The sequence below is a fragment of the Rhinoraja longicauda genome, chromosome 13 (genome assembly GCF_053455715.1).
Source record: "Rhinoraja longicauda isolate Sanriku21f chromosome 13, sRhiLon1.1, whole genome shotgun sequence".
In the NCBI taxonomy this organism is placed as follows: Eukaryota; Metazoa; Chordata; class Chondrichthyes; order Rajiformes; family Arhynchobatidae; genus Rhinoraja; species Rhinoraja longicauda.
Genome location: NC_135965.1, coordinates 37,848,361 through 37,872,651, shown reverse-complemented (window position 1 = coordinate 37,872,651; position 24,291 = coordinate 37,848,361). Strand labels below are relative to the sequence as shown.

Below are 24,291 nucleotides of genomic sequence, written 5' to 3'. Positions count from 1 at the left end.
ACTAATATTAAAGAAAGGTCGGAAGAAGGCTCCCGACCTGGAGCATCACCCATCCTTTTTCTCCAGAGATCCTGCATGACCTGCTGAGTTTCTCCAGCACTTTGGGTCTTATCTTAAAGAAACCACTTATTTATCTGTGGGTGTTCAACTATTTCCCTATTATTTCCGAGTCCTCTACAGGTACATGTTATGATACTGCAGAACACTTAAAATAGTTAAGATATTTCATCATGCCTTTGCCACTTAAGCATGGAACACAGCAAATAAATCATAACATACAGGGCATGATGTTCCTGTTTGTATGTGCTTTTTAAAACCAGTTGATCATAAATTTGACTGAGGTAAAATCTGTGAACATTGATGTAATTTAACAAAGCTTGATTACAGGACACAAAATTCTTTGATTTAACTAACCGAAAGAAAGGATAACCGAATGACCTTCCCAAAAATAATGGACCGAACATTCATTCCAATTTTTCCGGTGCATTGGGTAGATATGAAAGATAGCTAGACCTTTGCAAAACCTGAATATCTAGTACCCTGCCGTGCTCTCTTCTCAACCAGATATGCCAAAGAAGGTTATTTATTCAATGACAGCTGTTTGCACACTAGCTGTTGATTTATCTACATAAATACATTTACTCTACTTGATAAAATCATATTCACATAAATCCGCCCAGTGCCTTACTGTGAGCAAAGTACTGAGGTGCTGAATAAATTCAGTTTTCTCTTGCAATAGCTAATGGAGAATACAATTTCTGTAGCATTATGTCTCATGACATATTTTTCCATATATATATATATATATATATATATATATATATACATACATACATTTTTTCATTTATCAACTTCACACAAATAGTCACAGATGTTGGCTCCTAATTGACAGCCATGGGATTTTATCAGGCTACACTGACGATACTTAATTTAGTTTGAGACTGCTCTGATTATTATAAGTTAATGAGACTTCCAACTGTCTGATCCCCTTGCAGTCAGCTGCTATAATGTGTTTCAAAGTGACTGTCTTTAAAAAGAAATTAAGTGCGGATGCATGACACTGACTCCAGTAAACGAAAGTAAATAAACCAAATAACAAAATAGTGTAAACCCTCGGGAATTGGCAGACGTTTCTTCAGACTAATGTTCCTTGGATACCAGGTTGCTAAGGCACAGAGTGCAAGCAGGGAACTCAAATAAAAATGCTCATCTCCCAAAGGTACTTGAAAGCAAGCATATGACTGTAATAGTGGTGGTGGAAAAATATAACTGGAAGGTAATCTACAAAAAAAGGGGCCCAATTCTATTAAAGCAATGATTTTCTTCAAGGGTTCAAGCTTTTAAATCTGCCTTCAACTATTTCCCTATTATTCCTGTGTCCTACACAGGTGCATGTTATGACACTGCAAAACACTTAAAATGGTTAAGATATTTCACTATGCCTTTGGCCACTGCAAAGAAATCATAAGATACAGAATCTGATGGTCTTTATCCCAGGCATCAGGGCCCAATGGGATCTATCCTAGATTAACGAGTGAGGCAGGAGTGGAGATTGCAGGGTCGTGAACAAACTCTAATACGGCCCGGAGGACTGCACAGAAGCTAATGTTGTTCCTTTGTTTAAGAAAGGAAGTTTCTTCGTAATCCTGGAGATTATAGGCCAATGAGACTCACATCAGTGATGGGGAAGCTATTGGAAAGGAGTCTATGAGAAAGGATTAACTTGCATTTGGAAAAGAATGGTCTAATTAGGTGCAGTCAGCATGGCTTTGCACAAGGCAGGCCTGTCTTACAAACTTGCTAGTGTTTTTTGAGGAGATCACAAAGGTGATCAATGAGGGTAGGGTAGTGGATGTTGGCCACATGGATTTTAGTAAGGCATTTGTTAAAGTCCTTCATGATATGATGATCCAAAAGAGTAAGATGCAAGAGATCCATGCAAGAGATGACATGGTCATTTGGATTCAGAACTGCTTACTCATAGACGGTTATGGTGGAGGTGTGTTATTCTGGCTGGAAGTCTGTGATCAGTGGAGTTCCATAAGGATCACTGCTAAGACTTCTGTTGTTTGCGATGTGTTTAAATAAATTGGATGTATACGTAATTGGGTTGGTTAGTAAATTCGCAGACAACAGCAAAATTGGTGGAGTTGTGGACGGTGAGGTAGGCTGTCAAAGTAAACCATGACATGTAGATCAGCTGCGGAAATGGGCAGTGAAATGGCAGAAAGCATATCAATGGTCAGACCATTAACGGCATTGATGAAGTGAGGGACATTGGGATCCAATTCCATGGCTCCCTGAAAGTGAAAATGCAAGTAAATAGAGTGGTAAGGAAGGCATCTGGTATACTTGTCTTCACCGGTCGGGGCATTGAGTAAAAGTGTTCAGGAGGTCATGTTGCAGCTTTATAAATCTTCAGCCTGGCTGTATTTTGAGTAATCTGTGCAGTTCTGGTCGCCCGTTTCAGATTAGTTTCAAAGTTTCAAAGGTTTCAAAGATCTTTTACTGTCACATGTACCCGTTAAGGTACAGTGATATGCGAATTACCATACAGCCATATGGAAACAAAACAACAATACACATAACTACATAAAAGTTAACATTTACATTCACGACAGCGGATTCCCCACATTCCTCACTGTGATGGAAGGCAAAAAACTCCAAACCTCTTCCTCTTTATTCTCCCACGGTTGGGGCAGTCGAACCATCCATCGAGGCGATCGAAGCTCCCACGTCGGAGTGGTTGAAAAACTCCCGCGGTTTGGAGTTCCCGAAGTCGGTCTCTGACGTTAAGCGGGCTCCGTGACGTTAAGTCCACAAGCCCCCATGGTAGGAGCTCCAAGGACGACCCTTAGCAAAGGGATCACAGGTTCCGCAATGTTAAAGTGTCGTAGGCACCCGCGGTGGAGCTATCGAAATCGGTCTCCAGCAAAGGCCGCCACTCCTCGATGTAAGGACGCAGTGAGGACGGAGATACGATACGGAAAAAAATTGCATCTCCGTTGAGGTAAGAGATTAGAAAAAGTTTCCCCCAACCCCCCCCCGGAAACCCCACATAAAACAAGCTAAAGAACGCTAAAAACATACATTTAAAACATACAATTAAAACACAAAGCATGAAAGGACAGACAGACTGTTGGCGAGGCAGCCATTGCTGGTGCCACCCAGTGGATGTGGAGGCTTTGGAGAGGGGGCAGAGGAGGCTGACAGGTTGACCAAAATGCTGCCTGGATTGAGGGGTATAGTCCATAAGGAAAGGTTGGACAAACTTGGATTTGTTTAGAGCGTTGGAGTCTGAGGGGAGACCTGATGGAAGTATATAAAATTATGGGAGACATCGATGGGATAGACAGTCAGAAGCTTTTTCCCAGAGTGGAAATGTCAAAGACTAATGTTTAAGAACCACTTAGACAGGTGCATGGATAGGACAGGTTTAGTGGTTAATGGCCAACCGCAGGCAGCTGGGACCAATGTAGATGGGACATGTTGGTGGGTGTGGGCAACCTGGGTCAAAGGGCCTGTTTCCACCCTGTATAACTCCATGACTAAAAGGGCCTAGTTTTCAGGTGAGAGGGGCAAAGCTTAAAGGAGACGTGCGAAGCAAGCCTTTTATATAGATAGTATCTGGAAAGAGCTGCCGTCGATGGTGGTGGACATAGTGACACTTAAGAGGCATTTATATAGGCACATGGATCATATCATATCATATCATATATATGCAGCCGGAAACAGGCCTTTTCGGCCCACCAAGTCCGTGCCGCCCAGCGATCCCCGTACATGTGCAGGGAAAGGAGGGATATGAGTTGCGGGCAGGCACAGGGATTAATTTTACTTGGCTTCATGTTCGGCATGGATATTGTGGGCCGAAAGGCTTGTCCTGTGCTGTACAGCTCTATGGTCTATCATCTGTATACAAGAAGCTCATGGCTTGCAATTGAGTGAGCATGATCTTTTGTTTAAGTTATCCCATCGGCTGGTTGAGCCTGTTATGAAATAACAGCCTTGCTGGAGTGGCTAGGCTTGTATACACTGGAATTTAGAAGGATGAGAGGGGATCTTATCGAAACATATAAGATTATTAAGGGGTTGGACACGTTAGAGGCAGGAAACATGTTCCCAATGTTGGGGGAGTCCAGAACCAGCAGCCACAGTTTAAGAATAAGGGGTAAGCCATTTAGAACGGAGATGAGGAAAAACTTTTTCAGTCAGAGAGTTGTAAATCTGTGGAATTCACTGCCTCAGAAGGCAGTGGAGGCCAATTCTCTGAATGCATTCAAGAGAGAGCTAGATAGAGCTCTTAAGGATAGCGGAGTCAGGGGGTATGGGGAGAAGGCAGGAACGGGGTACTGATTGAGAATGATCAGCCATGATCACATTGAATGGTGATGCTGGCTCGAAAGGCCGAATGGCCTACTCCTGCACCTATTGTCTATTGTCTATTGTTAACATTGTCACTTAACGTACAATATCACAAAGTGCAATGGTAACCAGTATCAACATGATTGCAGCGGTGAAGAAAAATTGAGAGCGCACTGATAGTATTGCTGACCATGATCCCCTATTGAGTATGTTTTTCACACAATTGCTGTAATTTAAAAATATGAAACGATTTAAAGACGGCATGAGAACATAGAAAGGTTAGGAATTGTGAATCACTATGACAATACCTCCCCAGCATATTGATTCTTCTGAAGAAACGATGTCGAAAGTTTCTCCTGTCTGAGTTTGGAGATGTATTGCTTTGCAGTATTTCCATGCTCTCTGCAGTTCACCAATGCCTTAAAATATCCAGTCTGAGGGAAGATCGGATCAGATCTGATCTGCTTTTTCATTTCAAATGTTTGTGGAAACTTACCACCAGCAACTTTTGGGGAAGTCTAACAATGGCAGGACCTACACAGTGAATGGTAGGGCTCTGAGGAGTGTTGTAGAGCAGAGGGATCTAGGAGTGCAGGTGCATGGTTCCTTGAAGGTGGAATCGTAGGGATATGGGGTGGTCAAAAAGGCTTTTGGCACATTGGCCTTCAGCAGTCAGAGTATTGAGTATAGAAGTTGGGAGGTCATGTTGTAGTTGTATAAGACGATGGTGAGGGCACATTTAGAGTATTGGGAACATTTAAGAAACTGTCCGTGAATCTGGAGGTGTGCGTTTTCACACTTCTATAGCTTATGCCTGATGGGCAGTCCAAACATTGCCTATCGCAACGTTTAAGAAACAGTTAGGTAGGTACATGGATAAGACAGGTTTGGAGGGATATGGCCCAAATGCAGGCAGGTGGGACTAGTGTAGCTGGGACATGTTGGCCGGTGTGGGTAAGTTGGGCCGAAGGGCTTGTTTCCACGTTGTATCACTCTGTCACTCTGTGACTCTATGATAACTTCTCCTCGACCAGCCATATCAAAGCAATGGCCAAGAAAGCACACAAACGCCTCTACTTCCTTAGAAGGCTTAAGAAGTTTGTCATCTCCCCAACAACTCTCACCGACTTCTACAGATGCACCATAGGAAGGTATTTTGTCAGGGTGCATCACAATTCTGAGTTTGGTGCCTTGGTTGAAGCTGTGTGATCTGACCAGATTTTGAACCTGATGTTAGGAGGCTAGTAAAGATGAACGTTATGAAGAATTGAAGTCAGAAACAAAAAAATAGTTAGAAGAAGCTGCAAATTATACTTTAGATTGTTCCAACTCCAACTAGGTGCCATGCCATTGTAAATATTCCTTCCCCCATCGCCAATGCACTGTGTGTACCAGCTAAAAAATGCACTGTAGTTATTCATCTGGACTGGACCAAGAACAGCTTCCAAACCCACAAGCTCTGCGTCGTGAAGATTAAGGCACCAGGTTGCGCCACCACCTGCAGCTTCCCTCCGAGGCGCGCACCATCCTGCAACTCCCTCCTCCCTCAATATCATGGAGTGCTTTCACCAGAGGAACCACTGTGCCTCACCACCTCCTTCTCACGGGGAATTTAGAATGGGAAATAAATTCTAGCCCTGCCCACATCCAGAAGAGCAAATCAATATTTCACACAATAGCTTTAAGGCCATCCTTCCTTATCAAGGTTGAATATAAAGTGGCAGTATGTGCCGTAAAAGGCTCGGTTGAGGAAAAGTTGACATAATGGAAATCAAAATATTGCAGGTGCTGGGAATTAAATTAAAATAGAAGCTGCCAGAACCACTCAGTGGGTCAGACAGCAATTATGGAGAGAGGAATGAAGTTTGCAGGTGAAAGCTCCTTCGTCAGAACTGGAGAGCAGACAAAATAAGTTTGTAGTCAATAAGGATTATTTGTATTGGTAGCGTTGCTGCCTTACAGCGCCAGAGACCCGGGTTCAATCCTGACTATAGATGCTGTCTGTACAGCATTTGTATGTTCCCCCCGTGACCTGCGTGGGTTGTCTCCGGGTGCTCTGGTTTCCTCCCACACTCCAACGACGTATAGGTTTGTAGGTTAATTGGCTTTGGTAAAAATTGTAAATTGTCTCTAGTGTGTGTAGGATAGTGTTAGTGTACGGGGATCGCTGGTCGGTGCGGACTCGGTGGGCCGGAAAGCCTGTTTCCGTTTTGTAGCTCTAAACTAAACTAAGATTGTTCATGATGCAAACTACTCTTTCTTAACACAAAACATTTGGTTATTGGAACCAAAGCCACCTATTGATGTTTTAATCACATACCATGTGTGACACATGGTTAATCCAGATGAGGGAATGGCATTGCTTTTATTGGTAAACATAAACAGAATAATAAATATAATCTTTGGCCTTCAATACATATAATGTAAGAATGCTATTTTAGTTTGTTTGTAACATTTGTCGGCCAAACTGGAAGCAGAATGCTTTATTGAATAAAGTGACTTTATTCCTTTGATTTTCTGTCACAATGGTAGGTGATGGAGGTGAAAACTGCAAACTTCAGCATTAACGTTGTATGAAAAACGGAGCTGTCATTGCAGTCAGCTTGACTAATCCTAATATTCTGTTCAGGCGGAGAGACAAAAGGAGTTCAGTTCCAAATAATAACAAGCATCTCCAAGAAGGCATATTGAGATAAATGGGATAAAGATCCGATCACAACTCAGGCAAAGAGCAGGCATGCATAGGTCAAGCATATCCAGTGTCAGCAGTCTTAACAAACAATGCTGAGAAGGTCAAAGCACCACTTCTTACTGTAGAAACAAGGAACTGCAGATGCTGGTTTGCCAAGGAAAGACACAAAATGCTGGAGTAACTCAGCGGATCAGGCAGAAAGGTCTGAAGAAGAATCTCGACCCAAAATGTCACCTATCCATGTTCTCCAGGCATGCTGCCTGACCTGCTGAGTTACTCCAGCATTTTGTGCCTTTAGTTATAACTACTGAACAGATTAGAAGTTAACTGCACTAAGATGCACGTAACAATTGACACAATGCCTGAAACAATCTGGGTAGAATTCCAAACTTTGGCCCCTGCACTGCCATTTGCCTTCATCCCTGAACCTCGTTTTAGCTTTGATTCTTATTTTTTATTTTTAGAAATACAGTGTATTTGTTCTATCCTACACACAAGGGGCAATTTACAGAGCCAATTAACTTACAAACCTGCACGTCTTTGGAATGTGGGAGGAACCCGGAGAAAATCCTCGCGGTCACAGGGAGAACGTACAAACTCCATACAGATAGCACCCATAGTCAGGTTCGAACCCAGGTCCCTGACGTTGGAAGGCAGCAACTCTACCGCCGCACCGCTGTGCCGGCCCTGTTAATATTAGCTTATTTCTAAAGCAATTGGATGTGAATTGTGTATGGGAGACGGGGAGAAATTTGGGCATGTTTTGGTGAAATCATAATTGACTAATAATGTTTGTTCTTACAAAATGATTATTTACAGTAGTTAACAAACTCATTAAACAGATGGGTGAACTCTATTGATTTCTACCCGTTGAAAACAAATGGATGTAATATTAAGGGCGGCACGGTAGCGCAGCGGTAGAGTTGCTGTTTTACAGCGAATGCAGCGCCGGAGACTCAGGTTCGATCCTGACTACGGGTGCTGCACTGTAAGGAGTTTGTACGTTCTCCCCGTGACCTGCGTGGGTTTACTCCGAGATCTTCGGTTTCCTCCCACACTCCAAAGACGTACAGGTATGTAGGTTAATTGGCTGGGTAAATGTAAAAATTGTCCCTAGTGGGTGTAGGATAGTGTTAATGTACGGGGATCACTGGGCGGCACGGACTTGGAGGGCCGAAAAGGCCTGTTTCCGGCTGTATGTATATGATATGATATGGCAAATTGCAGCAAATTGGACTTGGACTGCTCATTTTCAATTCCGGTGGAAGCAGTCATTTTTCCGACCTGTATTTATGCTACCCAGTTGATACAGCAATGTATATTATTTGTTCCAGGTGAGATCTGTGCTTTTAAGATCCACAGTCAGGATGTGCCCTTCGAAGCTGTGGTGTTAAACAAGACATCTGGGGAAGGTCTGTTGCAGGCAAAGAGCCCAATCGACTGTGAGCTGCAGAAGGAGTACACATTTATCATTCAGGCATATGACTGTGGAGCACGGCCCGGTGGAACCTATTGGAAGAAATCGCACAAGTGAGTAACTTGCCCCTCGTACCGCAAGGCTCAATGGTTGCCTGTGAGCGAGTCCATTCAGTCGTGGAATATACTATATGGAAGTGGCCTGGAAATGCGGCCATTTTCAACTGTGCTTTGGGGTCGGACAGTGGACACTTGCTCCTATTCTTTAATCTTGTGAAATGTCAATGCCGAATATTTTTGGTTGCAACTGATATTTTGTAAACTTTAAGTGAAGTTCAAACTTAGTAGCTTTGCAATTGGTTGATGTTAAATTAGCTGCAACTTTTATATCTACTGGTTAAAATAATTAAGGTTTGAATAATGTGCGCCGACATTTAGTTTGGATATTGATATTTTAATTAATGTAAATTGTTCAGACTTAAGAATAAAAAAAGTCGCTTGCAATTATTAAATATGATTTAAAGTCAGATGAGTTGGAATTCCATTGATGGAAAATAATTTGCATCCATGAAAAGAGATTAAATTAATAACTAATTCTCAGTGTAAAATAAATGCTCATTGTCAATAAAAATTAGCCATGAATTTGGTCCAACTTCAACGGGCACAATGGTGCAGAGAACTTCAGTGATATCAGTGCTCTGGAGGAATATTGAACTCTGGTATGTCACATCAGATGAGGTCATGGTGATAGGTGACTCCTTAGTTAGGGGGCCGGACAGGAGATTCTATGGCGGTAAAAGGGACTCCATGTTGGTGTGTTGCCTCCTTGGTGCTAGGACCCAGGATGTCTCGGAGCAGATGCAGAACATTCTCAAGAGGGAGGGGGAGCAGCCAGAAATTGTTGTGGACCTAGGCACAAATGACAAAGGTTGAAAAGAGATGAGGTCCTGCAGAGTGATTGCAGGGAATTAGGCAAATGGTTAAAAAGCAAGACCTCAAGGGTAGTGATCTCCAGGTGACTCTGTGTCATGTGTTAGTAAGGGGAGGAATAGGAAGATACGATAGGGAAGATAGGAGAGGGAAAGATAGATCAGCCAAGATTGAATGGCGGAGCAGACTTGATGGGCCAAATGGCTTAATTCAGCTCCTACAACCTACGAACCTATGGCAGTGAATGCACAGCTAAGGAGTTGATGCAAGGGACAGGGATTCAGGTTTTTGCACTGTTGGGACATCTTCTGGAGCTGAGATGACCTGTAGAAAAGGGCCAGTTTGCACCTGAACTGGAGGGAACCAATATCTGTCGGGCAGGTTTGCTAGTGCTACGCGTGTGGATTTAAACTCAATTGGCAGGAGGACAGGATCCAATGTAGAGACGAAGCAGGTAGGAGGCTGGAAGTTGGTACAGAAGGCAACGACTCCAAGTTCAATAGACTGGGTAGGCAGGTGCAATGCAGGGAGTGAAGATGGACTGTTGGATTAAATTCCATTTACTTCAACGCAAGAGGTAAGGCAGATGAACTCAGGTCGTGGATAGGAATGTGCGACTGGGACTTTCTAGCCATTGCAGAAACCTAGCTATGGGAGGGACAGGACTGGCTGGCTAAAATTCCATGCTACAGGTGCTGCAGACAAGATAGAGGCAGGGTAAAAGAGGAGGGGGAATAGTACTATTGATGGAGAACATCACGACAGTAGTCTGAGATGACATTACTGAATGATCGACCAGCGTGACCAAATGGGCGGAGTTCAGAAATAAAAAAAAGGGAATTATCACCTGGTTGGGAATGTACATTTGGTCCCCAAATAGTTAACAGGAATTAGAAAAAAACAAAATGCAGTGCGATTATGTACAGCTTCAAGACTTCTGGTCTTTTGAGGTGTATAAAATCATGTGGCAAACAGACAGGGTGAATGCCGAGAATCTTTTACCCAGAATAGGGGATCAAGCACCACGGGGCATAGGTTTAAGTTGAGAGGGGAAAGATTTAATAGGAACCTGAGGAGCAACATTTTCACTCAGAGGGCGGTGAGTATATGGAATGAGCTGCCAGAGGTGGTAGTTGAGGCAGGTACTATAACAGCATTTAGAAGGCACTTGGGCAGGCACATGGATAGGAAATCCTTAGGTATAAGGACCAAAGGTGGACATACCCGACTAACTTAGATATGGCTTTGTGGTCGGCATGGATGGGTTGGGCCAAAGGGCTTGTGTCCATACTGTATGACTCTGTAACTAATAGGATTGGCATAGTAGGGGACCTGAACCTATCTCAACTGCAGCTCAGTTACCTCTTCTCTCCACACATAATGAGTAGTCTGCTCAGTTGCGTCAACCCTTTCTGTTCCAACTATTTCTAAACTGGAATTAAACCAAGTTCAGCAGCAATTTTTAACAAGTGCCTCTTAAACATAAAACGATGTTAAGATCTGTAATTACTTGCCTTGTTCGACTAACGGATGTGGGTAATTCTGCAAGCACATGTCATCACTGATGGATAGCTACCACAATCCTCTTTCATGATCCGGAATACACCTCGAAATGTTCATTCAATCTTCATTTGCCAGCACTCTCCGTTTTGCTTTTGGTGTACTGATTTCATTGATGGAACTTAATGGAGGTGTAAAACTAAAGGCAATACTTAGTGTAAACAGTTGTAAAGTCAAATACTGTGTTCTGGAGAGGGAATGTGCCCTTCCCTACACTTCCTATATCCAGGAGCTTTGTTCCAAAATGTTTAATATTCTCATCAGAGCAGGTCTTTGACCCAATACATTATTGGGGCAAGCAGTATCTGAGACAGGTACAAATAAACATGTCTAAAAAAGTTTCAGATGTATATGAGGCAAATACAGGCAAATGGGACGAACTTAGACGGAGGAACTTGGTCTGAAGAAGGGTCTTGACCCGAAACGTCACCCATTCCTTCTCTCCAGAGATGCTGCCTGTCCCTCTGGGTTACTCCAGCTTTTTGTTTACATAACTTGTAAACACGGAGGCGCAGCGGTAGAGTTGCTGCCTTACAGCGAATGCAGCGCCGGAGACTCAGGTTCAATCCTGACTACAGGTGCTGTCTGTACGGAGTTTGTACGTTCTCTCCGTGACCTGCGTGGGTTTCCTCCGAAATCTTCGGTTTCCTCCCACACTCCAAAGACGTACAGGTTTGTAGGTTAATTGGCTGGGCAAATGTGTGTAAAAAAAATTGTCCCTAGTGGGTGTAGGAGTGTGTTCGTGTGCAGGGATTGCTGAGCGGCGCGGACCCGGTGGTCCGAAGGGCCTGTTTTTGCGCTGTATCTCGAAATCTAAAAAAAACTAAAAAACCTTTTGTGTAAATATTTTTGTTCATCACTTATGGTCTATTTACTGATCACTAAAGATGCTATTTCATTTCCAGGGCAGTGGTTCACATTCAAGTGAATGATGTCAATGAGTATGCGCCAATGTTCAAAGAGACGGTGTATAAAGGTGCGATCACAGAAGGGAAGCTGTATGACAACATACTGCAGGTGGAAGCAGTGGACGAGGACTGCTCTCCTCAGTTCAGCCAGATTTGTGATTATGAAATAGTCACACCTGATGTACCCTTTGCAGTTGATAGGAACGGTGAGTTGCGACAGATTTGAATTCAAGTTTGATTTTGCATCTTTTTTTAAATATGACCAACTTTCGGAATAGAGCTTCTGCCCTGTCTCACCATCCCACACCATCTGGGGAAAAGGGCTAGAGGAACAATAATCTGAGGCAGATGTAGCAGTCACTTAGACAATACGCAGTTGATTTCCAACTTCAGTTGAGGTTTGACTTGGGCAGAATGAATGAATGAATGAATGTATGAATGATACTATGATACTTTATTTATTCACAAAATACTGGAGTAACTCAGCAGGTCAGGCAGCATCTCGGGAGAGAAGGAATGGGTGACATTTCGGGTCGAGACCCTTTTCCTCCTCCTTCCCAGATCTCCCTCTATCTTCCTGTCTCCACCTATATCCTTCCTTTGTCCCGCCCCCCCCCCCCCCCCCCCACCTCCCGACATCAGTCTGAAGAAGGGTCTCGACCCGAAACGTCACCCATTCCTTCTCTCCCGAGATGCTGCCTGACCTGCTGAGTTACTCCAGCATTTTGTGAATAAATACCTTCGATTCGTACCAGTATCTGCAGTTATTTTCTTATACTATGATACTTTATTATCAATATGACATGTCACAGTAAAATTCTTTGCTTTGCATACCACACACAAAGTAAGCAAAGAGTCGTCATGTCATGCCATGGATAAGACAGGTTTCGAGGAGCCAAATGCAGGCAGGTGGGACTAGTGTAGATGGGACATATTGGCCGGTGTGGGCACGTTGGGCTGAAGTGCCCGTTTCCGCGTTGTGTGAAACTCCATGACTCTGACTACGTTTTGGGGTGCCGAACCTGCAGGCGGTGATGTTTCCATGTGCCTCCTGCCCTTGCTCCCCTTGATAGGAGAGCACTCTTGTTTGGGAGGTGCTCTCAGAATCGCCACAGCAAGTAATTGCAGAGTGCTTTGGGGATGGTGCACTCTGCAGCCACTGTGCATAAATGGGAGAAAGAGTGAATGGTTTGGGCTGGTGGATAAGTGTGAATCAAGTGCGAGAGGGGACCAAGCACAGTTCCTCTGACTAGAAAATGGATTACAAACTCCCTAAATCATGAAAACAATAAGACCAGATTCCTTGCAAATTAATTTTTAACAAATCTAATGAGCTGTTTATCTGTAAAATCATGTTGAATTTCCCGACTAGTATTTTGTATGTGAGAGTAAATGGATGTCTCAAGCACACAAGGGAATTAGTGGATGACAACTTTATTGGCATCAATTTATTTCCTGCATTAAAAAGATGTGTTCAGAATATTAAGTTGTCCTGTAAAGTGATGGTTATATCTGAAATAATATGATTGTAACTGATAGTATTTCATGTGGAAACATTTATTTTCTGTGCATAAACCTTGATTCCCTTCTTTTTACCAGGTAATGTCAGGAACACTGAGAAGCTGAGCTATGACGAGGAGCATCAGTACAAGTTTATGGTGACTGCATATGATTGTGGTCAAAAGGGAGCTTCGGAAAATGTATTGGTTCACATTGAAATTAAGCCAGTTTGCAAACCTGGCTGGCAAGGTAAGGCTCTTAAGGTATATTGCCTTTATTCACTCTGCATTTAGATGCCCGAGCATAGAACAGTACAGCACAGGAAAAGGCCCTTCAGCCCATAATATCTCTGCTGAACAAAATGTCAAATTAAATAAATCTCTTCTGCCTGCATATGGTCTATATCCGTTCATTCCCTCTGTATCTATGTGCCTATCTGAAAGCTTCTTAAACACCACTATTGCATCCACCACCATCCCTTGACACAGAGCGTTCTAGGCACCCACTGTTCTCTGTGTAAGCAAAACTTTCCACGCACAGCTCCCATAAATTTGTCCCTCTGATAAAGCTACATCCTCTAGTCTTTGATTCATGGGGGACAATGTTTTCACTGTCTACACTGCATATGTCTGTCACCATTTTAATAATATTTTTGATCAGGTCTCCACTAAGCTTCCATGGGTCGAGAGAAAGCAATCCAAGTTGGTCCAGCCTTTGCTTGTAGCTAATTCACGCTAGACCAAGTAGCCTCCTGGTGAAGCCTCCCGACCCTTCCTGTTATGGGGTGTGTAGAACTGCACGCAATACTCCAACAAAGGCGGCCAAAAACAAAATTTTACAAAAAACTACTTGTGGACAAAAATGTGACTCAAAGTAAAGAGAAACATATTTCCGCCAATCGTCATAGACATGTTTTGGAGGCATTGACCGTTGGGTCAACCATATTTGGCCAACCAATGAAAATACTCATCACCATAATTCTAGTCTGAAACTAATCACAGCTATTAAGGGGGGCAAAAATCTGAACATCTGAAATAAAAAGAGAAAATACTGCAAAATACTTCGTCAGTCACGCAGCATCGGTGGAGGAAGAAAGAGAGTTGACGTTGATCTTTTGATGTACATTCATTAGAACCAGTAAAATCTAGAAATCAAGGTTAAAGCTGAAGAGATGGGAAAGTGAACATGGAGAACAATGAACACTGAGTGACTCAAATGACAATGATGCTGGCCGAGAGAGGGTGGTGAATGCTTGTTAATTACAATCATAATTTATGATTATGATATTACAGAGCAGCCTTAAGAATTTATCTTCCTTTGGTTCATTATTATTTGGAGAATGACCAGTTAAGCTGTCACCAATGGAAGCAGTCAGCACATATCACATGACTATAATCCCAGTATGAATTATGTCATTGTGATATTTGCTTTCTAATTTATCAAATACTGCATTTATGGTGTAATAAAGATGCACATAAAATCTAGATTGTAAATTCAATGCTTCGGTTTTTAAGTGAATTGCAGTCTATTGCAACTAAATATTGTACAGAAGCTTTATTATCTGCATTTAAATTATGTTTTTGTCAAAAGAGTCAAAGAGTCATATAGCGTGGAAACAGGTCCTTAGGCCCATCTTGCCCATACTGACTGACATGCCCTATCTACGCTCATCCCACCTGCCTGCTTTTGGCCCTTACCCCTCTAAGAGTACCCTATCCATGTACTTGTCCAACAACCTCCTCCGGCAACTTGTTCCATTCACACACCACCCTTCGTGTAAAAAAAGATTACCCCTCAGGTTCTCAATTAAATCTCTGCCCCCTAACGTATGTTCTCTGGTTCTCGATTCCCTCCACTCTGCGCCAAAGACTGGGCAAAATGTCCCCCGGGATGTTCCATCTGAGATTTTTACGCTCCATAAATTTCCTTTGTGGTTGCGTTATGCCTTTCATTTTTCTTCTGCAGAATGTATTATGTGTGGTACTAAAATTTGAGGAGAATCGATTATCCGATCAATTCTATTATCCACCTAAAGTCCCCTTTGTTATGGCAGACTGATGTGACTCTATTTTATGTTGCTGTCAGGCTCTAAGGTGATAAAAGGGTGCGCAGGCTGAAGAATTGGGCATTCCTCTTCAGTAGCACCTGAAACATTTCTTACAATCATCTGAATTTATTCTGAGTGGAGAAATGGGTTAGTTTACACCTGCCCACTGTGAGCATAAATAGTTCATGCACAAGCTATTGATCGATCAAAGGAGAAGTGTTATATTAAAACAGATGGTTTGAAACGCTGATTTACATGATCCCAGATGAATTTGTACATTGAAAGCCTCTAAAGCATTACTATAAAGGAATATGTGTAGGAAAGAACTACAGATGCTGGTTTAAATCGAAGGTAGACACAAAATGCTGGAATAACTCAGCGGGACAGGCAGCATCTCTGAAGAGGAGTCTGAAGAAGGGTCTCGACCCGAAACATCACCCATTCCTTCTCTCCAGAGATGCTACCTGTCCCACTGAGTTACTCCAGCATTTTGTGTCTACCTTCGATTTTTGTGTCTACCTTCATTATAAAGGAATAGTTTATCCATTAAAATGAATAAACTGCTATTTTTCAAGGGAAATTAGAATTTATCTTCATGTCCATTGAGGTATTGTAAAATTAATTTTACATTTAAAGTGGAAATGTGTGAGTTGGGAGCCATATTTTCAGGATTTTTCACAGTTATGGTTTTCAAATGTCTTTAACTGTTTGATTTTAAGTGGTAATAATTATTTTTTAATCAAGATAGATGATGCATTTTGAGAGTGCCAAACAGGTTAGGACATTCACCATGATTAGTACAGGTGTCAGAGGTTATGGGGAGAAGGCAGGAGAATGGGGTTAGGGGGAGAGATAGATCAGCCATGATTGATTGGCAGAGTAGACTTGATGGGCGGAGTGGACCAATTCTATTATCACTTATGGCCCTATAACCTTATGACCATGAATGGTCGGATCTTTGGGGTCCTTCTACAGTTGTACCGGGCCCTGGTGAGACCGCACCTGGAGTACTGTGTGCAGTTTTGGTCTCCAAATTTGAGGAAGGATATTCTTGCTATTGAGGGCGTGCAGCGTAGGTTCACTAGGTTAATTCCCGGAATGGCGGGACTGTCGTATGTTGAAAGGCTGGAGCAATTAGGCTTGTATACACTGGAATTTAGAAGGATGAGGGGGGATCTTATTGAAACGTATAAGATAATTAGGGGATTGGACACATTAGAGGCAGGAAACATGTTCCCAATGTTTGGGGGAGTCCAGAACAAGGGGCCACAGTTTAAGAATAAGGGGTAGGCCATTTAGAACGGATATGAGGAAGAACTTTTTCAGTCAGAGAGTGGTGAAGGTGTGGAATTCTCTGCCTCAGAAGGCAGTGGAGGCCAGTTCGTTGGATGCTTTCAAGAGAGAGCTGGATAGAGCTTTTAAGGATAGCGGAGTGAGGGGGTATGGGGAGAAGGCAGGAACGGGGTACTGATTGAGAGTGATCAGCCATGATCGCATTGAATGGCGGTGCTGGCTCGAAGGGCTGAATGGCCTACTCCTGCACCTATTGTCTATTGTCTATTGAGGAACAGAGGGACCTTGGAGTACAAGTTCACAGATCCTTGAAAGTAGATAACATGGAAGGAATTTGTGATACTGGTCTTTGCTGGTCAGGGTATTGAATACAGAAGTTGAGAGATCAGGCCTTAGCGTAACGCTCTGGTCACCAAGACATAAGAAGGATGTGATGGCACAGGAGAGTGTGTCGGGGGGGAGGTTCACCAGGGTGTTGCCACGGATGAAGCAGCTCAGTTATGAGGAGACTCGGGAGAAGTTAGGTCTGGGGCAGAGGAGGTTAGGAGGGGACAGGTTTAAGGTTTATAAAATTGAGGGGTGAAGGTAGTGTGGACTGGGAAAATTATCCCTGCATCAAAGGTAGATAAAGCTAATGGACATAGGTTTAGGGTAAGGGGGAAGAGACTTGGAGGGGATATGAAGGGGTTCTCCTTCGCCCAGAGAGTGGCCATAAAGTCATATAGTAAGTACCTCAAATGCACTGCCTGAGAGAGTGGTTGAAGCTGGGTCACTGACAGCATTTAAGACGTGTTCAGGTGAGCGCTTTGCTCTCTTAGACAGGAAGTTACAGACCAAGATTGGGTGATGGGATTGATACAAAAGACTGCTCACTGGTCACTGTGGATGATTGGTGCTGAATAGCTTGTGTCCATCCTGTAAGATTCTCTAATTTAATGTCAGTAATTGGGTTTTTTACAAAATTGTTTGGATTAAGCTTATTGCCAGGACTTGAGGTATAGGGAGAGGTTGAGCAGGCTAGGACTTTATTCCTTGGAGTGCAGGTGGATGAAGGATGATTTTACTAAGGTGTACAAAATCATGAGAGGAATAGATTGCGGTAAATGCACAGAGTCTTTTGCCCAGAGTAGGGGAAACGAGAAACAGAGGACATAGGTTTGAGGTGAGGAAGGAAAGATTTAATAGGAACCTAAGCAGTAATTTTACACAAATGGTGGTGGATGTATAGAACGAGCTGCCAAAGGAAGTAGTTGAGGCAAGAACTATTGCAACGTTTAACAAACATTTAGATAGGTACATGGATAGGATAGGTTTAGAGGGATAGTGGCCAAATGCAGGCAGGTGGAACTAGTGTAGATGGGGCTTGTTGGTCGGCATGGGCAAGTTGGGCCTGTTCCCTTGCTGTATGACTGACCCTGTAATGGGGCAGCCTAAAGAGACAGGTTCGATCCTGACTACGGTCGCCGTTTGTACGGAGTTTGTACATTCTCCCCGTGACCTGCGTGGGTTTTCTCCAAGATCTTCGGTTTCCTCCCACACTCCAAAGACGTACAGGTATGTAGGTTAATTGACTGGGTAAAATGTAAAAAATTGTCCCTAGTGTGTGGGATAGTGTTAATGTGCGGGGATCGCTGGGCAGCGCGGACTCAGTGGGCCGAAGGGCCTGTTTCCACGCTGTATCTCTAAATCTAAAATCTAATTTTCAAACATTATTTAAATATAATTCTGTCAAAGAAGCAGCTCAAGTTATCTTGTTTTTACCAGGTTGGAATAAGCGCGTTGAATATAAATCGGGCTCTGGCAGTAAAGTGTTATTCTCCAGCATCCACCTGGAGACCTGTGGCGAACCAGTCTCCTCTGTGCAGACCACCATGGAGCTTCAGACCAGCCACATCGGAAAGGGATGTGACCGGGACACCTACTCTGAGAAGTCCTTGCAAACATTGTGCGGTATGTGACAAATTAACTCCATTGTGGTGCAGGAATGTTTCCAATGTTCTCGTACCTTTTTTTTTTTCTCCTCCCCTCATTCTTCAACTTGTTGCAAGTAGCTCAGCAGATCACCAGCTGGGCTGCATGGTGCGGTGCACTGTGCTGCCCCTGTGAGATATCACTCCCCTGCTTTAAAGATGGCACACCTTTTCATGTTTCTTTCATGCCCTTGGCTACCTGGAATTCAGTCCATTCACATCAGAAACCTCAGTCAACAAAGAGAATACTGCACCACCCATGTTCAATGGTTCTTTAGTATCACATGTACAGACGTACAGTGAAATTCTCTTTTTCATATCGTCCAGTAAAGTATTGCCAAACCTAAGCACAATCCCCGATTAGTACAAAGAGAATGCAATAGTCCACCGAGACCGCTTGCAAGAGTCGCCAGGTTTTGACATGCTTGGTCTCCTGGAGCGGCGGACGATCCAGGCGAGCCCCAGGCTGCTGCAGGGCCTCCAGCCGTCACCTCCGTACGGATTGTCCAACGAACCGTCATCCCTCTCCTCGCCCACCCTGCCCACTTTCAGCCTTTTGTGCCCGGGGGGGCGCCTCTCGAAGCCGACCTTGAGGGCGCGGAAGGTAAGACCCCGATTGACTCTCTTACCGCCCCATGCTCTTGCACCTACTATCGCCGGCTCCCTCTGTCCTCCTGTCCGGTCCTGAGGGGATGAGCAGGGGCCGGGATCGGCGGCATACCTCTACAGTCTATTTCCGCCGCTCCTGCCTTCCAGCCAACGAGCCTCAGGGGCGGTGGTAGAGTTGCTGCCTTACAATGCTTGCAGCGCCAGAGACCCAGGTTCGGTCCCGCCTACAGATGCTGTCTGAACGGAGTTTGTACGTTCTCCCCGTGACCACGTGGGTTATCTCCAAGATCTTCGGTTTCCTCCCACACTCCAAAGATGTAAAGGTTTGTAGATTAATTGGCGTAGTATAAATATAAATTGTCCCTAACGTGTGTAGGATATTGTTAATGTGCGGAAATCACTGGCCACTGTGGACATGGTGGGCCAAAAGGGCAAATTTCCACGCTGTATTGCTAATCTAAATTAAATTAAACTAAACTAAACTAAGCTTGCTGCTCCAGGATTGTCAGCTACATTCCCCAAGTGCACGAAGAACCATTGGGCTGGCTGGAATGTTTCCCTTCATTACATTTTCAAGACGATGTCTAATACGTTTCATTTTATCTGCTATGATATTTAACTTTTTCTAACTGCACAGGCTAGATTCAGGATTCGGGGAGAAATATTGATTTTCAATTCATCGATGGATATTCTTTTTTTTTCATATGTTTTAGTCACAGTCAATGTGTCTGAAAATGTAATTATCTTTTCCCGAGTCATTTAGAGCCCGCATTAGTATTTATCATGGGGAATTTGGTTCAAGAAGCAAACCAGAAATCCACTACTTGGGTCGACACAGTGATGCAGCAGTAGAGTTGTTACTTACAGCGCCAGAGACCTGGGTTCATTCCTGACGATGGGTGCTGTCTGCACGGAGCTTTTGTACGTTCTCCCTTTGACCACATGGGTTAACTCCGGGTGCTACTGTTTCCTCCCACAATCAAAAGACGTACAGGTTTGTAGGTTGATTGACTTTGGTCAAGTTGAAAATTGCCGTTCGTGTGTAGGATAATGCTAGTGTACGGGGTAATCGCTAGTCGGCACGGTTTCTGCACTGTATCTCTAAAATCTAAAGTCTAAAGTAAAACTGTTGCAACTTGCCATCTTTGAAAGCCCTCTTGGTGCATAAGCAGGCAGCTTGCAAGCCATTTCAAGGGCCCAAAATTAGTCCAGCCCAACGCCAAGTCAGAGAGTGTTAGAGAGTTCGACGGCATGGAACCAGGTCTGTCAGACCAACTTACCTACGCCAACCACTAGTCCCACCTGCCTGCGTTTGGCCCATATCCTTCTCTACCTTTCCCATCCATGAACCTGTCCAAATGTCTTTTAAATCTTGTTAAATCTTGTGCCTCAACTATCTTCTCTGACAGCTCGTTCCATATACTCACCACCCTTTGTGTGGAAACAGTTGGCCCTCATGTTCCTGTTAAATCTTTTCCATCTCAATAGTCAATAGTCAATAGTCAATAGTCGTTTATTTGTAACATACACATAAATGTGTAGTAAAATGAAACATTACCCGCAGTTGAACAATAAGACCAATAAGATTAATCAATAAAAATGCAATAACACATACAATCACAACTAACACCAAACAAAAAGAAACATCCATCACAGTGAGTCTCCTCCAGTCCCTCCTCACTGTGATGGAAGGCCAGAATGTCTTTTTCTCTTCCCTGCCGTCTTGTCCCGCGGTCAGGCTGTTGGAGTTGCCACGTCGGGGCGGTCGGGGCTCCCGATATTGAAGCCCCCGCTGGGCGGTGAAAAAAAATCCCGCGGCCTATATCAGGCCGCGCCGGATGGTGAAAGGTCCGTGGCGGGCCGACCCAAGCCCCGCGATTCGGGGCGGGCGAACACGTTGCCTCTGCCGCTGCCAGAGCTCCCGATGTCGGCCCCCATCCAGGGGCCTGCGGGCTTCCGACGTCCACGCGGCCCGCGCCGGAGCCTCCGGAGACGAGTCGCAGCCGTTCCCGCAGCATTCGCAGGCAGCCAGTGCCGCAGGTGGTGAGTCCGGACCGCGGGCTCTGCGAACCAGAGACCCAGGTGGTCCCAGGTGCATGGCCGGTGGTAGGCCGCAACGGGAACGGAGACAAGGCACAGAACAAAGGTCGCGTCTCCGTTCTGGAGAGAGAATGTTACAGTTACAGTTCCCGTTCCCTCCCACCCCCCCCCCAAACATAACATACAACACTACATCATATTAACACTACAATTGAGACAAAAACAACAAAAAACACAAAAGACAGACGGACTGCAGGCAAGCCGCAGCTTAAACCTACGTCCCCCTGGTTCTTGATTCGACTACCTTGGGTAAAACACTCTGTGCCTTTACCCTGCCTCCCTATCTATTCCCCTCAAGATCTTATAAACAGTGGCACAGTGGTAGAATTGCTGCCTTACAGCGCTTGCAATGCCAGAGACCGGGTTGGATCCCGACTACGGGTGCTGACTGTACGGAGTTTACACGTTCTCCCTGTGACCGCCTGGGTTTTCTCCAAGATCTTCGGTTTCCTCCCACACACCAAACACGTACAAGTATGTAGGTTAATTGGCTTGGTATATGTGTAAATTGTACCTAGTGTGTGTAGGATGGTATTAATGTGCGGGGATCGCTGGTCAGTGCACACTCGGAGGGCCAAAGAGCCTGTTTCCAAGCTGTATCTCTAAACTAAACTAAACTACACCAAGTAATCATGCCAGTTGCTAGGCACTCCCCAAACTCAGAATAAAAGGACGTACCTTTAGAATGGAGATGAGAAGGAATTGCTTCAGTCCGAGGGTGGTGAATCTGTGGAATTCATTGCCACAGACTGGTGCGGTGGCCGTTCAATGGATATTTTTTAAGGCGGAGATTGACAGATTCTTGATTAGTAAGGGTGTCAGGGGTTATGAGGTGAAGGCAGGAGAATGGGTTGAGAGGGGAAGATAGATCAGCCATGATTGAATGGCGGAGTTGACTTGATAGGCCGAATGGCCTCATTCAGAACCCAGAACATATGAACGCTCTACCCAACCCTTTCCCACTCAGCATCTGCATTGTATCCATTTGGACCGGTTGCCTTTCTTTTTTTTATGTGTTATAGAAACCAAGATTGGAACATAAAATAAATACTTGCGATGTAGCTTACTTTCAAACCTGCCTTGGGAAAAACATATTAATATTTCATCAGAGATAAACAATTTAGAATCCCTGTAATTGAATAGGCGATAATCCCAGCAATACAGGGGTTATTACAATTTATGTTCAAGAATTTCAGTTGTCCTGCACTAGTAAATATTTAATTGAATCAATCATTTTTACGATATCTTACATTATTTTTCCACCTTGAATCACGGCAAATATTCAACTTTCAAATAGGCACTAAAAAGCAAAAGAAAACTTCAGGTGCTGGCTATCTGAAATAAAAGGAAAATGCTGGAGGTACTCAGCAGATCAGCCGGTGTCATGATTAAGTTTAGTTTAGCTTATTGTCACGTGAGCCGAGGTAGAGCTTTTGTTGCACACTAACCAGTCAGCAGAAAGACAATACATGATTACAATCCACAGTGTCCAGATACATGATAAAGGAAATAAGGTGAACAATGTTTAGTGCAAGATGAATCCAGTAAAATCCGATCAAAGATAGTCCAAGGGTCTCCAATGACTACACAGGACTGAAAGCAATTGTATAATCTGGACAATCTTCATTTCCACCCTTACACAAATAACGAGGGCTGAATGGTGGCTCAGCGGTAGAGCTGCTGCCTTACAGCACCAGAGACCCGGGTTCGACCCTGGCTACGGCTGCTGCCTGTACGGAGTTTGTACGTTCTCCCTTTGACTGTGTGCATTTCCTCCGTGCCCTCCGGTTTCCTCCCACATTCTGAAGATGTACAGGTTTGTGGGTTAATTCGCTTCTGTAAATTGTTTCTCGGGTGTAGGATAGACCGTGTATGACTGAGCATTGGTCAGCGTGGACTTGGTGGCCAAAGGGCCTGTTTCCACGCTGTAACTATTTTTTTAAATCCCTTTGTTCGTTTCATGCCTCCTATCACTGTAATTTAAAGACACCTTTTTTTCAATTTTCCACTTCTGATGAAGCATTGTTGACCTGAAACATTATCTGTATCTCTCTCCACAGATGTTGCCTGACCGGTTGAGTATCTACCAAGTTCTGTTTTTATTTCAAAACAAAACTATTTGCTTTTTATGCCAATGTGCTTGTCTGGAAAAAGGTGGCCTTAATTGTGAAGCATACTGGTACAGTGTCAAAATTTAAACAACAAGAGAAATGTAATGAAGTAATGAGGCTTTGACATCCCAAGAACTTAATATTGAAACCACAAACAATGTGAAAGGAACGGAGTGCTGAGGATATAGGAACTATACAACAATATCTCTGCAACTTTTCCTGGGTTAATGGCAATATGCTGGGACCCTAGTGTCAGGGGTTATGGGGAGAAGGCAGGAGAATGGGGTTAGGAGGGAGAGATAGGTCAGCCATGATTGAATGGCGGGGTAGACTTGATGGGGCGAATGGCCTAATTCTGCTCCTCTCACTTATGAACATATGAACTATCAATACTACATTTGTCCTTCAAACTAACAAGCTCGATCACCAACCAGTAAGCATTCAGGCATATTTGCTGTACGTCCTACCTTAGTGGTGTCAATTATTCCCATTAATATTCCATGCAAGAAGGTGGCCATTGACATAGAATATGACCAATTAACATTACTACAATCCTGTAAATTTAAACTGCCACAGTTGAGAATAAATAAGCATGCCCCAATTATAGTGGAATTCTGCAATTGAAAATGCTACCAGTGTCAATGTTAGATAGGTTTTTGAGACACTTTCACCCCGAGAACAGATTGTGTAAGCATTTCGTATCTGGAACGTTTACACCAATGTCTTGGCAGTGTGCTATATTGGAATGCCAATACGTGGCACTTTGCAGCTAACTGCATTTTGAAGCGTTTCA

At 43.8% G+C, this 24,291-nt stretch overlaps 1 protein-coding gene across 1 annotated transcript in view; it reads left to right on the top strand.

Annotated features, from left to right (window-relative positions):
• The window catches only part of clstn2a (calsyntenin 2a), a 413,239-nt gene that overhangs the window by 308,078 nt on the left and 80,870 nt on the right, over positions 1-24,291 (top strand). The window contains exons 4-7 of the mRNA XM_078410820.1: positions 8,389-8,584; positions 11,866-12,074; positions 13,468-13,617; positions 18,473-18,658. Of these exons, the coding sequence (XP_078266946.1) occupies positions 8,389-8,584; positions 11,866-12,074; positions 13,468-13,617; positions 18,473-18,658 (741 nt within the window). The remainder of the gene's footprint in view (positions 1-8,388; positions 8,585-11,865; positions 12,075-13,467; positions 13,618-18,472; positions 18,659-24,291) is intronic.